Source organism: Neodiprion pinetum, chromosome 3 (assembly GCF_021155775.2).
Source record: "Neodiprion pinetum isolate iyNeoPine1 chromosome 3, iyNeoPine1.2, whole genome shotgun sequence".
NCBI classification, from domain to species: domain Eukaryota; kingdom Metazoa; phylum Arthropoda; class Insecta; order Hymenoptera; family Diprionidae; genus Neodiprion; species Neodiprion pinetum.
The window spans coordinates 6,995,516-7,012,355 of NC_060234.1; the positions used below are offsets into that span (position 1 = coordinate 6,995,516).

Sequence of the window (16,840 nt, forward strand, 5' to 3'; positions counted from 1 at the left end):
GTTCTGCCCAGGGTTCAAGGAGCCCCTTGTAATGGGCATCAAAAATGCCACATTACAATATGTATATAAACGAACGAGGTAGAGCCAAATGTAAACGAGACGAAGGTTAAGAATTTGAGTCTATGATTAAAATAAAATGGACAGGTTTACAAAAACAAGAACGATGATTAATATGACATTGAACTAAAGAAATAAAATATAAACAACGATAAAAATCTTTAAATCATGTTCATTGAATTTCAATTTTTTACTTCCATATGTCATATAGATACATGCGCATTCAATCATCTATGTCATTACAATTAAAATCATACACTCATACATTCATTCACCCAATTATTAACGGTAAAATGTGCCATGGAATATTGTTGCAATAATCAAGTATGACATAATCATAATTCAAATTTGGTAGGCTGCAGGAATTAACACGTGTCAGAATATAGAATTGTTTTTTATAATAACGAGATTCGTTTAAAAGATAGAAATAAATTAAAAATCACTCAGCCCTTTGTTTCATTTTTAGCAACAGCTCCGTTGTGTGATCAAACAGGTGTTATTGGCGGTCGATGACATCGGATTATTTTCGATATCTTTATTGAAAATTTCGAGATGATGTCAACCACGTTTTTTGATGTCATGAACGTGACGACTCAGCGATGCAAAAGATTGAAAAATTTACGGTTAAGTTGACTGCGTGTCTTCGTTTTTTTTTTAGTATTCAACCACACGTCATTATTCACTAAGGAGATCAAATGTCGATGACGATGTGTTAAAATCGATGAAATGGTATTAACAATGATTATGTGACTGCTACGGGGAATCGAACGTTTTCTCGTCCCTCTCGCTACGTTGGCCTGCAAAGCATCAATGTTATTTCATGTGGATTATTGGTAAGTGGGTAGCCGTTTATTCAGATGTTCAAATGGTATTATGTGTATAAACAGTCCGGCTGTTTACGTTTCTTGCCATGAGTTACGTTAATCTCATGACTATCAGTTGCATGAAAATAATTTCGAAATGGATGTTGTTTCTCAGCACGTTATTGAAGTACTTTGTGAAGAGTTTTGCAAATAGTATAGTGCCTTCTGAACTTCCATAGTTAACGAGTTGCGGTGTACTATTTAAATCGTAGACTTCAGCTCTCTGCGATTGGTTTGTGAGGTGTGATTCAAACAATTTCAGTGCCATTCCGCGAACTCTTCTTCGTTCCATTGCGTTGAGCATATGACCTTTATTCCTTTAGTCAGCATTGTGGTGCATTTTTGTGGTGAGTTTACGAATGGAGTATTGCGTAGTCATTCTTGTTTGGAAGCTCTATTGCATGTCTGATTATAAGATGAACCTTACTTTTTCGCGATATTTCGAGCAAAAACCTTTTTGTCTCAGAATCAATTTGTAGAACGTATTTTCCATCAAGTTGATCCTAAGATTGAGGAAAAAAAAAAATGTAAGACCAACGGTTGAGGAAATACACAATGGTGTTTTCGTTTAACAGCTAAATCACTCAAAGCGTTGACCGCAGCAACTGAGGTCTATGTAATGTCAATGTCACTCACATGACAATGCGACAGTGAGGTCCAAGTTGATTAAATCTATCGGTTTTTCAGAACTTAACAAAATTTAGCCAATAAAACTAGACGTTTTCTTTTCCTCCGATCTTTAGAGCTCAAAATTAATTCGTCCCAAAATTAATTTGTCAGATCTTTTGTCCACTCACCCTGTACCCTCAGGATTCCGATAAGAATATCCAGGACGCCGGAGGAACAAGAGATTCGTAAATTCAAAAAAAATGTTTGTTTTTCCGTTGCAACTCCTCAAGCGTTAATCGTACTCAGTCCGGACTGTATATAATCGACTATATTCTTCGTATGAACCAATCTTAAAACTGCAACTTCAAGTCATTTATTAATTTGGACCATGCGTAAAAAGCATAGTTGATGTAGAACGCGACACAAACTGTATAATTAGTTGGTCTCATTGAAAAAAATCCACATTCGTGCACCTTTGTCACTTGCCTTTATTATCAATTACGGTTTGCATTTTGACGGTGTCAAAGAGAGCATTATGGATATGTTCCATCGCTAGTAAATATCCAAACTAGTTGCAGAGCAAAAATGGAGTAGACGATAATTGGTGAAGATTTGTCACTGCGTAAGTTAGTAGAGTAGGTATCCTTGTAAAATTTCCAAAAAAAGTCTACTAAAGTAGACTAAGGCATTTGTATTGTGAAAGAAAAGATCATCAAGTAATTAGCAGGTCGTTTCGTATTTTCGTATATTTTCTTGATAAGAATTCTGAATATTCAGCGAGGTCTCTTTTTTTCAAGCAAAGAAACGGACCTCATAGAGAGTTTGGATTCAGATTCATGAAAGTTCCACCCTCTCCGACGAATCCTTCCACATATTTAAGAAAATTCAAGGGTCACGAAATCTTCACATTGAAAATTCTCTACTAACAATAAAAGAATTTTCACTTTTGAAAAGGTTTCCTATCATCGAATATTAACATTTGATATTTATTATTCGAAATATATTAATTTCGAATTAGTAGCCCGTTGCAGGTATACCCGTGAATATTTTCGAATGCTTTTTGTGGCAAAAGTATTACAGACATACCTAGCCATATAATCTCGAGGACTTTTTTACAGAGTTCATCGAGACCTTGGAAACTCTTCAACGTAAATTCCTTTTTAGTGATGAAATACTTATAAATTGCTCATTTCAGGTTAGTTGTTGAAAGGCAGTCGAATCAAACTACATATCAAACTCGTGAAGAGTAGATTGGAAAATCATGTGGCGTTGCATTTTGTTACTAGTCGCGTGTGTATATACAAGTAAGTACTGAACTCGATTAATCAAATTGCTCAATTATTCAACGTTTTCTGTACAACGCGTTTGAACTGTGATTGGTAAATGAATAAATGCTCTGGTGCAAAAATTGTTGGACACGATTGATTTTTGGATACCTAATTATACTGTCTGACAAAAATTTTTAAATACCCAACAAACACACGGTAGTATGATAAACGTTGAGAAAGAGTATAAAACCATAAGTTTATAAAACGTTCATGAAGCACGGATAACGCTTTTCAGAATGTCCGCCACATGTCGTTATTTTTTACGTTTATTAACCGGTTGTGATAGGTATTGTCGGAAGATTTTGAGACGTATATTTGTGTGAGTATAACATCAGTCGTATTTATACGTTTTAAGTACGTCGCTCCGATTCACGTGTAAAAGTAACCCGGTTGTTAATGTATTATACATGGGATACGTATCTTATACGTATCACATGAACGTCAAGACTATCACAGGCATGACAAATAATGCAGTCATCAAAAAGTCATCAATGAGATTATGATTTCAGAATTTGCACTCACAATACAATTTTAAATAAATTTACAAGAGCGTTTACCTTCCAAATTTAGTAAATCGTTAGATAGTCAGTAAATTTATAGTGTAATTGTCTGAAATTGAAAATTTGATTACTTATTCGAAACTTGACACGGTAATTCTTTGGGCATTGCTGTAATGTGATGCTATTAAGTATTTTGTATAAAGTTTAGACAAGCACAATTTGATCAGATTCACAGGAGTAAAGTCCACATTGTCCACTGTAAGATAAAGTAGCGTACATTTCACTGAATCGTTAAAGCGGAAGTTACCACATAATTTTCAGAGTAACTATATGTTATGCTTCCATACCTCACAGAAACGGACATACATACCTACTTACATGATGGTAGGATGCAGAATTATCGTTTGGAAATGACACGTGTCAGGTGAACAAAAAACGTATTATCAACTAATGATATATGTTGTTGCAGCGACTACTTTCAACGTTGAACATCACAGTTCATAAAACGATAATCATGTTCGAAAGCAAACGGTAGAAGGCTGCAAATCGATACAACTGCGACATATACGGTTATTCAACGCTTTTTCGACAGCGAGATATACGAATGTTGTAATTTCTTCTCATAAGTCATCAAGATATTCATTTTTAAACGTATAATAAACCTATGGAGTTCTGACAATGTAGTCTAAACGTTTATCGCTGCTGGATAATACCTACCAGTTTGTGCAACGTTGATTTTCGGACGTTTATAATTTGTACTTATACTCGAATTAAACCACCCTTACGTATATTTGACGTATCATATACTATCGTGTGTCCATTGAGTAGGCGCTGCACTCAAAAAAGCAGTCACTCAAGGTGCGATATTGAAATTTTTAGCGCAAACTTGTCCTTGTGTACGTCGCAATTTCGGAAACGACAGAATAGTCTGTGTATGCAATGCTACGTATTGCGACAATACGCAGATTTCCAATCTCACTGGGAATGGTTCTTATCTTCGATACACATCAAGTCAAGACGGCCTGAGACTCGAAAAAACGCAGGGTGATTTTGTCAAGGAATGGACTGCCGATCTGAATAGTTTCCAAATAGATCCTGACACCACGTATCAAAGTATCGAGGGCTTTGGAGGCACTTTTAGCGATGCGGCGATCTTGAATATAAAAACGCTCAGTTCTGATACTCAAGAGAATTTAATGAGGTTTGACATCACATATAATAACACACAAGATCGAAATCATTGGAGACACTTTTCCCTTAATATCATTAATTTCTTCATGGTTTACGAAAAGACCAAAATGCGCCAATAACATAAAACATTCCAATTCATGTAAAAATTTCTTACTCTCTATTAAATCTATATATTTTAAACAGTTATTACATGAAGTGTATAGTAGGTCAGAGCAGCGCTATATTCAACATATCCAGTGTTGTCCGTACCGTGAATTTTGATATTACAAATTTTCAGATCGTACTTCACTACCGCAGGTAGTAATTATTATTTCGCCCGTGTACCGATCGGCTCAACTGATTCGTCTATTAGGCCATACACCTACGACGATCACTCTGGTGATGTGGGACTGGAAAGATTTAGCTTAGCAGTTGAAGACTTACTCTACAGAATTCCATTGATGAAAAAAGCCCAGGAAATGAATCCTGAAATTAAATTTTTGTCAGCAGCATGGACTGCGCCACCATGGATGAGGACGAATCACAATTACACAGGTTACGGTATGTGTTGTATAGCATCGCCATCGTTTATCATATTGTTACAAAGGGTGAAATCACCCGTTTTGTCCCCTTTTTAATGATCTAGTAGTCCTCATAGGTAAAAGACGTTTATAATCCTCTTATGTCTTTCAAAAGAATAAGGTTGCTGCGTCAACCTACATTATTGTAAAAACAGTCTATCTCGAGACTTTAAAACGAGAGCTTCGTCACAAAATGAATCCTTCTCCTCTCTCAATTTTTCGCTTCGTAACAATATACACAACTGCTCCACAACGCGAAACTCATTTCCATTGTACGAATAATCAGTCGAAATGAGTTCCAATCCGTAAACTCTAGACCCATTGATAGAGTTATGCGATTTTACTGCATTCCGAGTCGATTTTGCTGCATTCCTTAATGACTTGATATATGCAGTACATGTGCTCCACAGGATTTCTAGAAGAAAAGTACTACCAGGTATACGCTGACTATCTTGTAAAATATTTGAACAAGTACGAGGACTATGGACTGAAAATGTGGGCTATATCAACGGGCAACGAACCTTACATCGGTACGCTAAACCTATCTCAATATGGCAGTATGGGATGGCTACCGAGTGATCTCGGCAAATGGGTTGCGAATAATTTTGGTCCAACTATTCGCAAATCGAAGCATAAAAGAACTTTGATTCTTACCTATGACGATGAAAGAACAATTCTTGACCCGTTTGTCGATAAAATGTTTGAGAACGAATTGGCGAGGAATTACACGGCTGGTCTTGCAATACACGGATACGCGGATACGGTAGTTCCCACGAGCGTACTTGACGAAATCATGCGGCGTTATCCCGAAAAGTTTCTCATTATGACCGAGTTCTCCACGGGTGAGTGATGTCGAGTTTCGTACACGTTATACCCAAATAACTGTGGATATACACAATCATTGCTAAGGATTTATTGCATAAGACATAAAAGTGTTTTGGATACAGAGACTTCGCAGCGGGGCAATGTTATTAGTTTCTTGGGATCTTGGAGCTATGGAGAATCTTACGTGTTGGACATTATTCAAGTAAGTATACTTCCGTGACATTTACAGGTCATTTTACCTTGGAGATCAATGACGATGCTTCTGAACACGCTCCGTAATTTGCGCTGCACCTGATTTACGATATCCGAGTACTCATTTGTTGGACTGATTGTTTCATATTCCTGGTAAAATTTGTCCTTTTGTGCTGTGCCAATCAGTTTTACCTGGGATATGAAATCGCCAGTCCTTAATAAACGCAGGTGGTACCGCCGCTTTTGATTTGCTCATAAAATACCGCAATAACATGTCCAAGTGAAAAAAACGGATAACTCGTAATGAGAAGCCGTTAATATTACAGAATTTGAAAAACTGGGTAATTGGCTGGGTGGACTGGAGTCTTGCTGTAGATGAATACGGTGGTCCCGATTGGAGACAAAACTTTGTGGGTGCCTCGATTATCGTGAACTCGGAGGCCGATGAATTTTACAAGCAGCCAATGTATTACGCAATCGCGCACTTCAGCAAGTTCATCACACCAGGTTCAGTCAGAGTGGGACTCACCGGCGGAAAAGAATTGGTAAAGGCTGCAGCCTTTAAGACACCGAAAAACGAGATCGTCGTTGTAATGTACAACAAGTAAGTGCAAAACCAACTCAGAGCTCAAAGTTTTCCTCGCCAGTTCTAATCAATGTTAGCGAAATTGAAATTGCTGCGATAAAAAATCTTCACAAACTATGACTAGGGTTCTACCTAAAAGACTTGTAGAGGAAAACCTTCAAAGGGTATTCTTTGTTTCAATTCACGCTACAAGAACCAATTACATAAAATTTACATCCACATGCATGAAAAGCTGACGTCAAATAACGATGTTTTCGGATCCTCATCCGAAACTCTAGTTTTTTTCGTGCTACCTGAACTTTTTTACTGTGTTTGAATATGATTTTGAAACTCGGAATAAAATCGTTGTTTCCAGTGGTTTCTGTTGGCGAATACGTTTTTTTCACTTCCAGTTGCAGTGCACAGCAGAATGTGATCATTTCTGACAAAGAGAGAGGGCAGATTCGCTTACAGCTGCCAGCAAAATCGATTCACACAATTATGTACAAGTAATGCTCATTTTGATTTACTGAGCACTATTGGTGTACAAAAATTGGCGTAACCCTCAAATATACCTTCAATAAAATAATATAGACTCGTATGCGTACAGCTTTTGAATTATTATCTGAAAAAGTGGTATTGGAAGAATAAGTAATCACTGAAATGTAAAAATAATGAAAAAAAAAAAAAATAAAATAAACAAGTAAAAATCTACAGAAGTTTACCCCCGATATCAAGTACATGATGAACTGAACTTCGTTTAGACCAATGATGTAATTACAACTAGATCTCAATATGAAATCGAAGTTTACGTTCGATTCCTCGTGCTCTCAATCGTACGTGTGAAAAATGTATGAAGCATAGTTTACACGAAAGAAGAGTTACCTTTCAAATAATTATAACAAAATTATTCTACTCACGCAGGCTGCTACGTCTTCATTTCATCGGTCACGAGTTAATATGCAATGCGACAGCGATAAGACATACGATCAGAGAGTACCAATACATGAATTAAAATTAGTTCTCCTATGAACGACTCGAACGAAGACCATGCCGACAAACGTAATAAAATAAAAATAGCAAAGCCTTCTGCGGTAACATGGTTCTTTACCATGAGATTGAAAAAGTAGTTTCATCACATCGAATTTAGCACCGATGCCTAAGTGTAAATACATTCGGTGAGCGGTGATTGACTGGTTCAAATAAGTTTTGTAAGCAACGTATGATAAGATAAGGAAACCCATTCAGACAAACTGAGTGCTGCGATGAAATGATTTCAGATTGACCGTCATTTTGGTGATCATTTTGTCATAAATATTAATTATATACGTACCAAAGTTATAATTCACCCAGAATAATTGAAAGAAACAAGTTTACCGACTTACAAATAATGACCTCTTCAGCCAGATGTCAATGAAACCATAATCGGATATTTAATACTGCTGAATCCTATAAAACATAAGTCTTACATAGAAATATCATTGCAATTATTCGACATATTACGGATGGTATAATCTGCCAGCCCAAGAGCGTCATATTCAGAAGTGCCAACATAATCACATTCTGTAAGTACCTAATTTACGTTGTACTTGAATAGTTTCACGTTACAAAGAATCCCTCAAACACAGGCTACCATGCGATTACGGAAAGACCTATAGGAAGATAGACGATTTCGTAAATATTACGCTAATCTTTAACAGAGCAATTGTAAATAAAAAGCAGTATACTTAGTAACTGGGCATCGTCAAACACGTGGATCAACCACTTATATACTTACAACTAAAGAATGAAACCTTATTAAAAAATGTAAAATGCAAGTATTTGATTATAAACCCTCCTCCTTCCTATTATAGTACATCAATTTGAACTCTTAACTCTCCTTCCATCATCACCCTTACCTCCATCCCTACCTCTACCGCTGCCCTTATTCCAGATGTTATGAAGGTATAAGTCGGGACTGTTCCACATTTTATAGAGTAAACGCACCAGACGCATTTACCGGTAGTATAGTCCGTGCTCATCCCATTTTCGTCCTCGGTGCCCTGAAATGTTGAACGGTATATTTTTGATAGTAACGGTGATTACAAAAGAAATGGTTCGCGAAAATGTGAAGATTAATAAAATACATTATCCTTGCAGGGCGCACCCAACAACGTTAATTTTACCATACGGCAGCTACTTTGATTGTTGTGAAGTTCTTGAAGCTCAATGCAAGTAGGTTGGGGATGGGTCTAATATCAACATACTTTGTACCTGTGAATGATCCATACTTGACTCAATCAATACTACAATGTTTGAAAGAAAACAGTCAAACGCAAAGCAGGAGGTAGGTCACAAGATTTAAATATACTTACTCAAGTGACCATTACTTCATGTACCAAGGTCAAGACACATATTCTTCAATATCGAAATATATCAGTTAGTTAATAGGGAAATCAATATGTGTACAATATTCGTGAGTAAACCTTCGTGCCGTCGCTGCTGCTGTTGTTGCTTTCGTTGCTGCGGTTGCTCCATTATCCATGGTTTCTGAAAAACCAAGCGCACACTTTCATAGCATTTGAAGGTGGTCGATGTATTTGTTTGCAGTTTGCACGATACATTTGTAATCAATAATAATAATTGTTTTTCAGTAGAGTAAAGTTGAAAACATGAAAAATAGCAAGACGTCTAACCAGCGCAATTTGAAACGTAGGCGATTACAACGATGCGAATTTATCTAGCACGTAATCAATCAGTATCTGCCAAAATCATTTCGCCTAAATCGAGTCATGGACTACCCCAAAAAAAAAAATCCGTATCAATTCAATACAATATGTACCACTAAATTGTCGCATTACTGTAACGTACTGTACCTTCGGAGTTTGTGATCGTAAAGTAAAATACTGGTGCATGAAACACAATCAGTGTCAAACAATTGTGTAAAAGACAATAATTTTGGATACTATCTTCGAGCATTGACTCAGGAATAAGAGACATTCAGTGAAGGGTTAATTTTTTTCATAAGCCGATATTAGTGACAGACCTCATAGCCGGGTACTACAAGTACCCAAATTTCCTTTTGTACTAGCTATAAAGGTCTCACAGTCACCCTTCTCGATAGACTTAAAACAATAATAGTGGGTTCGGGGTCGATTTAACGATTGATAATATGGCCACCAGATGTGAAACTGTACTTGAGGGTTTATTGGACAGGCTTTACATTGAATCAATCGGTAATTATCCAACTCTTGTGTCAACTTGGGTAACTTTCTAACGGTTATCCGTTCAACACGGGTCTCGTCGCGAGCAGAACCGGAGTAGGCCCCAGGATGACGTGTACAGGTACCATCCCACCCGAAACCGTCGGTCAGTACCTGTACTGTTTCAACCGAGGGCTGCAAGCCGCGTTGGTTTCCCGAAACGGAAACCACCCCGGGGTAGCTTAGCTACCCCGGCAAGGCCAGCCCACGTGGCTGCACAAATTTTGTGTAATTTGTCATTTATTTTCAAGTGTTCTTGATCCGCGGACTGTAATAACCACGTTGGTTTCCCAACGTATCAACCACCCTGGGTCCATACATCAATCATCAGGCCCAGGGAAGGCCAGCGCGAGAATCCCCAACCAGCTCTATCCAATTCTGCTTTCGCATCTAATTACTCGATCACAAGTACATTAGAAACACGATCCAACGTCATTTAATAATCAAATCGATCATTATGAGCCTCGATTCGTCGAGTTGACAGCCCCATGTTCACACAGTTCACTAAATCACTCTCGCACACATAACGAGCTACTGTCAACAAGACTCACGTGTTATCTCGTCCGAGTTTCGACTAATACTGATCTGGTTTTGGATCCTTCTCCATATTCTCGTCTCGTTTACTCTCGCGGGGATTTTGAAAACTTTGGGCTGTATTGTCTCGTTGACCACTCGCTATAGTGTGCGTGAGATTAGCGTACTTGGATTCACTCACTCACACATCTTAGGATCATAAAACATTCTGTCCCCTTACTTATCTCTAGCTGATCTATAGCGGTCGTTCTCCCCCTCGCCTTACCATACCTCTCTGTTATTACATATGGTTTCAAATAATGCTCGTCCAAACTGTAGTGCTGTTGAGTACACTTCTTAATTTTTACACATTCTGAGGTTGAGATTGCGTTAAACGTCGGATTATAACTTAATAATCACATGGGGCAATAATGGTCTGTGGAAATGGCCGATTACGAAATTATAGGTCATAAAGCACTAGTTCCAGCTCTTGTTTTCTGTCTGTGTTTTGGTACACGTCGCCAACACCGGTGAGCTTCGAGCGTAAGAATCTCCTGCATTTAGCAGATCAGCAAATTGATGGCTGTAATCGACTTGATATCCCGAAACTTTTTTGAAAAAAACATACGCCATTTCCATATAATTTTTTTTTTTTATGAAAGCACCATCTGGCACTTGGGTCACACTGTCCCATCCAGCCGATGCGCACAATCTTTTGTTAGGGGATATTTAGAAATATTCTAAGTTTAAGGATAACCTTTCGGCAATTGTAAAAGACTTTGTATTCGATCGAATTTATTGAAAGCTTAAAAACATGGTGGAATGTATTTATATAAAAGAAAATATTGCAAACGATTTCCTGACTTTCCGAAAAAACCTGTGCATTTCCCCGACCATTCCAGAATTTCAGAATTCCGTGATATTTCCAGGTTTTTCAGAATTCCCTGACCAGTGGTCAACCTGTATCCTGAAAGTTCATATCAAGGAACATCTGGATTCGGAGGAGCCTGTTTTGATAAAGAGCACCAAGAACGTTGTAGAATCAACGCATTGTAACGTAATTAGTGCAGGTGGTGAAACATACTTCTCGTTGGAGATTAGGCATCCACGTTTTTCAATAAGGAGTAACCATGCCTTGTGTGACTAACAATGAGTGTGTAAGGTGTTTCGAGTATTTGAACCCCTGTGGATCGCTGAAAAGGATGCAATGACTATGCGAAGCGCCTCGGTATAGTTCAACTGCCAAATCACGGAGTTCGATTGATTACTTGTCCAATCGCTATGCACTTCCAGAAATGTAACGGCCAGTCAACGTTTTAAGCACTTGCGTGTATCGATTGTTTTTCATCGCCAAAAATCGCTGGCAAACTCGCAGTGACGATACCAAGGTTACGATTAAGATACGACACAGCTCTCATTTTGCGACGTTATTTGTGCTATACGAAGCTATGTAATATTTGTTCAGGACTTGTACGTGTCGTCAAGCCGTATCTTTCCATTCTAATACCATGAGAATAATTCTGCAATAAGACGTAGTGATTATATATATAATTTTTTTTTTATCTCAAGAGGTCAGGTTTGACAAATTACATCGAATTAATCCGCCTTGCTGTGAAAACAAAGTTTTTTTATTATGTGATTTCGAGTTCTGTGTGCAGACTACTTTTCTTAACAAAAACTCTTACCTGAAAACAAAGAAACAACATTTATGTTCTTTGTTTAATTTGTCAGTTCCTTCCTCTTTTACTTGTCAATTCTTTTTTCTCTGTTTTCTCAGTTCTGATTTACCTGTCGTTCGGTCCTTACTTCGTTTCCACTGTCGTCTACGACAGTCCCTACCTTACCTACGTAGCGCGGGTCTGTAATGTTCAAAGTATATTTACTTTACATATATTTTAGAATTTACTTTTCTGAACACTATTTCACCGGAAGTTATGTTTGTCAGCGCTATGCTCATTTCTACTTTTTTCAGTTAAGGTTGATGAATGGAGTGACTAGAAAATAAAGTGAAATGCTTCCGTGGAATATCGTCACGGCGATCTTAGGAATGATATCAAAATAGAAACTAGGGTAATTTATATTGAGAGGGCTGATGCGTTTTTGGCGTCTGAAACTGTAGAAATATAACTACATTTCTTCGGTTTTCCGCTGAATTGTGCTGAGTCCGTCGGCGTCATGATTGACGATCCACTACTGAAGAACCGAGAAGTCGGATCGTACGTATTTTTGTAGCTGTTGATTTCACGATGTCCTAGATCTCACCGCTTTCCTTCATTGCGCTTCTCACCAAAAACAAGGTTTTTTAAATAATCGGTTAAATTGCTCTCGAATTCCATCTGACTTCGCTATGGTTTGTAGGATGAACGTTATGCGTTCTACGAGGTCAAATGGTAACGCTTTGCTGATACAACATGGCAGATGTGATGATAATCATAGGAATATACGCAGAGTCATACAGTTATTGAAACATTCCAATTTCCATGGAACACAGGACATTTTTTTTCGCTTGTGTCGCTACTTCTGATGTAGTGTCAAATTATTAATGTTCAATAACAGTAATAAATGGGTATTTTGGAATTAATTGACATTTGCTTGTCAGTAATGTGAATCAGCAGCAAATGAGAATGCGAACTGCACAACTACAGGTTATAAAAGTATTGAATGAAGGCAACCTATTCTGTTGCAATGTGTGACCATAGCAGTTTCGCTGTGGAATACAAGATAATCACGTGATATTCAGTACCCCGATTAGCAAAAAATATATATCTACGTACATCCGCCACTTGTCTTTATTCTTCTTACGTATCAAGCTTGAAACTGAAGTCTGAACGTCAAGTCCTTTATCAAATGAGACCATGTATGAACAACTGTATAATGTGGAACGCAAAATGAACTATATGTTCAGTTGGTGTGTTTAGAAAACTTCAAAAATTAGGTGTCTTTGCCACCGGCCGTCATTATTGATTACAGTTTGCATTTTGACGATGTCAAACACAGCCGTATCAGTCTGCTTTATTGGCAGTTGATATTTAAAGTAGTCGTAGAGCAAATATAATGTGGACGATAATCGGTGAACATTCGGTACTGGGTGAGTTAGTAAGGTGGAAGTCATCTTAAAATTGCAAAAGAAAGTGCGAGGGAGACTAGAGTGAGGCATTTTTGATGTTAAAAGAAATTATGATCAAGTTCTTACCAAGTCTAATATTCTTCGCGACTAGGATTGACTTGCTTTTTTACTTTGAATTCGAATTGTCGAGCGAGGTCTCTTCTTTTCAACCAAAGTAACAGATTGTAAATCGGGCCTGGATTTACGGTCATCAAAATTCAACACCGAAGGAATTTTTATATTTGGAAAAGTCTCCCACTATGATATATCACCCGTCAAAATATTAACAAATATTGTGTCGGGCTGGTTTTATCTTTTCTTTTGTTTTCCACCCAATCATTCGTGTATTGTAATTACTAATCGCAAGTTGCTGCTGATTACAATTATGTGACGCATCAAGTGATCAAGTGACTTTGGAAAGTGGGCTGCAAACCTTGGTTCAATCATCCACAAATCGACGCATGAAAAAACTTTGATCCTTACCTATGACGATAAAAAAAAACACGTCTCGACTTATTCGTTGATAAAATGTTTCAGGCCGAATTGGCGAGGAATTCTACGGCTAGTATTGCAATCCACTAGTAAGCGGATATGACCATTCCTGCGAAAGTTCTGGGGGAGATCCAGCGACAGTATCTCGACAAGTTTCTTATCATGACGGAGTTTAACGTGGGTAACGAATGTTAAGCTTCATACGCATTATATCCAAGCTAATGTAAATATGCACAATAATTGCTAAGGATTTGTTGCATACAACATGATGGTATTTTGGGTGCAGGGGCATCACAGAAACTCACTGCAACTATTTAGTTGGGGTCTTGGAACTTCGGAGAAACCTACGTATTTAACATTATTGGAATACGTATATTGCCATGACATTGTAGGTCATTTCACCTTGGGGTTCAATGAGGATACTTCTGGACACGCGCAGTAATTTGCACTGCACCTGATTCACGGTATCAGAGTACTCATTTCTAGGACTGATTGATTCACATTCCGGGTTGAATTTGTCCTTTTGTGATAAGCGAATGAATTTTATCTGGGATATGATATCAACAGTCGTTAAAAAAAGCTGGTGGTACTACCGCTGTTCACTTTCTCATAAAATACCGTAGAAATACGTTCAAGTGAAGAAAGGGATAGCTCGTATTAGGAAGCCGTTAACATTATAGAATTTGAAAAACTGGATGACTGGCTGGGTGGACCGGAATCTTGCTGTAGACAAATACGGTCGTTCCAATTGGAGATAATACTGTAGGAGCCTCGATTATCGTCAACCTGCAGGCCGAAGAATTTGACAAGCGGCCAATGTATTACGACATCGCGCTCTTCAGCAAGTTCATTACACCAGCTTTAGAAAGAGTGGGACTCACTAGCAGCGGGAAATCGGTAAAGGCTGTAGTCTTTAAGATACCGAAAAACGAGATCGTTGTTGTAATGTACAACAAGAAAGTGCGAAATCAACTCGGAGATGAGAATTCTCGTCGTCAGTTCCAGTCACAATTTGCGAAATTCTATTGAAAAGCTTTGTCACTATGACTAGGCTTCTATCTGAAATACTCAGAGAAAAACCTTCGACTCGTATTCTTTGTTTCAATTCACACTGCAAGAACGATTTACATTTACAACCACATGCATGAAAAGCTGACATGATCGAACGATGTTTTCAGATCCTCATGCAAGACTCTCGTTTTCTAATTCGGCTCTACTTCTTTGCTTTGTTTGAATGTTATTTCAAAACTGGGAATAAGGCCCTTCTTTGCCGTGCTTTCTGTCGGAAACTCCTTTTCCGTCACTTCCAGATGCCAGAAAGCGAGGAAATTTTGCGAAAAAAACGTAGCGGTATCTCTGTTATGAGAAAAATATCAAAACTTATAATCGATGACGTTGTTATAAGTACACTGAGGGGAAGGGTTATTCAAGTCAAGTGGTATTTGTTTGATTCAACTAAATGCTCTAGTCAAATGTTGTGAACCCAATACTTATCTAATTCAATAAAATACTTCTGTCATACGAAATATTTATTGCAACTTAATTTAGAATTGAATCAAGCCTCTAAATGCTAATGCCGACTGTCGATTTATTCAAGGTAATACGGCGCGAGTTCCTTGCAATAATGTGAAATTTGTATCAAGAAAATGTGTGATTGGAATGAATAAAAATCATGTCTTGTTGCGTCAAAAAATGAATGTTGATCACAGATACTGAATCTTGTTGTTACAAAAAAATTTTGCAATGACTGAAGATTAAGAGTTGTTTAAGCGCAAAAAACGTATTTTTTAAATGACATCATTTATAATACTGTTGCCTTAAATTTGTGATGGATTTATGAGTTGTTTGATGGGCCATGCTTGAAAATTTATTATTGTATTTGTGGCAGTATAAATTTAATATGTGTCAATAGTTTTTGTTCAGTCGTAATCAATATGAATTTTGATGACTCGAAACTTGATATTACGATTTTTACGTTCGAAATAGGTTTGATGACAATTTTATGTTACGTTGTCAGTATCTGACAACCCAACCGACTAACCACTTTTATAACTATCTTTGAAGCTACTTCCGTAACGAGAAAGTTTGCCGCCTAGCGGCCGTTTATAATACTAGCATACTAATGTTTTCTCTACTTCACTCAAAGCATGTGGTGTATATTTTAGCTCGTGAAAAACGAGTGCAACTGATTCAACCAGTTACGCCAAACAAGCTCTGGTTAGATCAACAGTGTATGGCATTCAATTGATGTAAATTTTTTGTTTGCCACATTCATGTACAATTATTTTGATCAAAGTACATAATTGTTTCTGTCAACGAACATGTCATTCAGAGGAACAATACACAAACTTCAAATGAAATGATATTCAACTGACTGAATTTTGGAAACACATCAAAAGGTTCGCTCGATTGTGACGAGCAAGGCTTTTGTCGAATCAAGGTATTCGCTTGACTAAATCATTTTGACAATCTAACCGAATCGAAATTGATGAATTGTAGTCATCGTGTTTGGATCAAATAGGGGATAATAGATTCAAGCGTATGGACTCCAAAAGAATCTATTTTCTTGGTTCAAGAATTTCTTTCCCTCCGTGTGCATAATTATGCACAAGTATGGATAGAAATGCAACGTGACTCAGCACAAAGTTTAATTAAACAGAAACTACGATAAGATATATATAAAAAAAAAAAAAAAAAAAAAACGTCCTATATCCCACAATGGATAGTCATTGCGAATATGTATTGAAGTAAGCTGCTGCAATTTGAGGTAGTAACGGTGCGACTGTAATAATCGTAT

The 16,840-nt window shown here is 37.5% G+C and overlaps 1 protein-coding gene across 1 annotated transcript; it reads left to right on the top strand.

Moving 5' to 3' along the window:
- The first annotated feature begins 1,017 nt into the window (after positions 1 to 1,017).
- On the top strand, positions 1,018 to 7,361 carry LOC124214795 (lysosomal acid glucosylceramidase-like). Its single transcript, XM_046617430.2, has 8 exons — positions 1,018 to 1,267; positions 2,725 to 2,833; positions 4,237 to 4,558; positions 4,826 to 5,088; positions 5,519 to 5,950; positions 6,056 to 6,135; positions 6,452 to 6,729; positions 7,104 to 7,361. Exons 2-8 carry the CDS (start codon positions 2,791 to 2,793, stop codon positions 7,201 to 7,203), a joined length of 1,518 nt encoding a protein of 505 aa, XP_046473386.1. The 5' UTR covers positions 1,018 to 1,267; positions 2,725 to 2,790; the 3' UTR covers positions 7,204 to 7,361.
- The last annotated feature ends 9,479 nt before the right edge of the window (positions 7,362 to 16,840 follow it).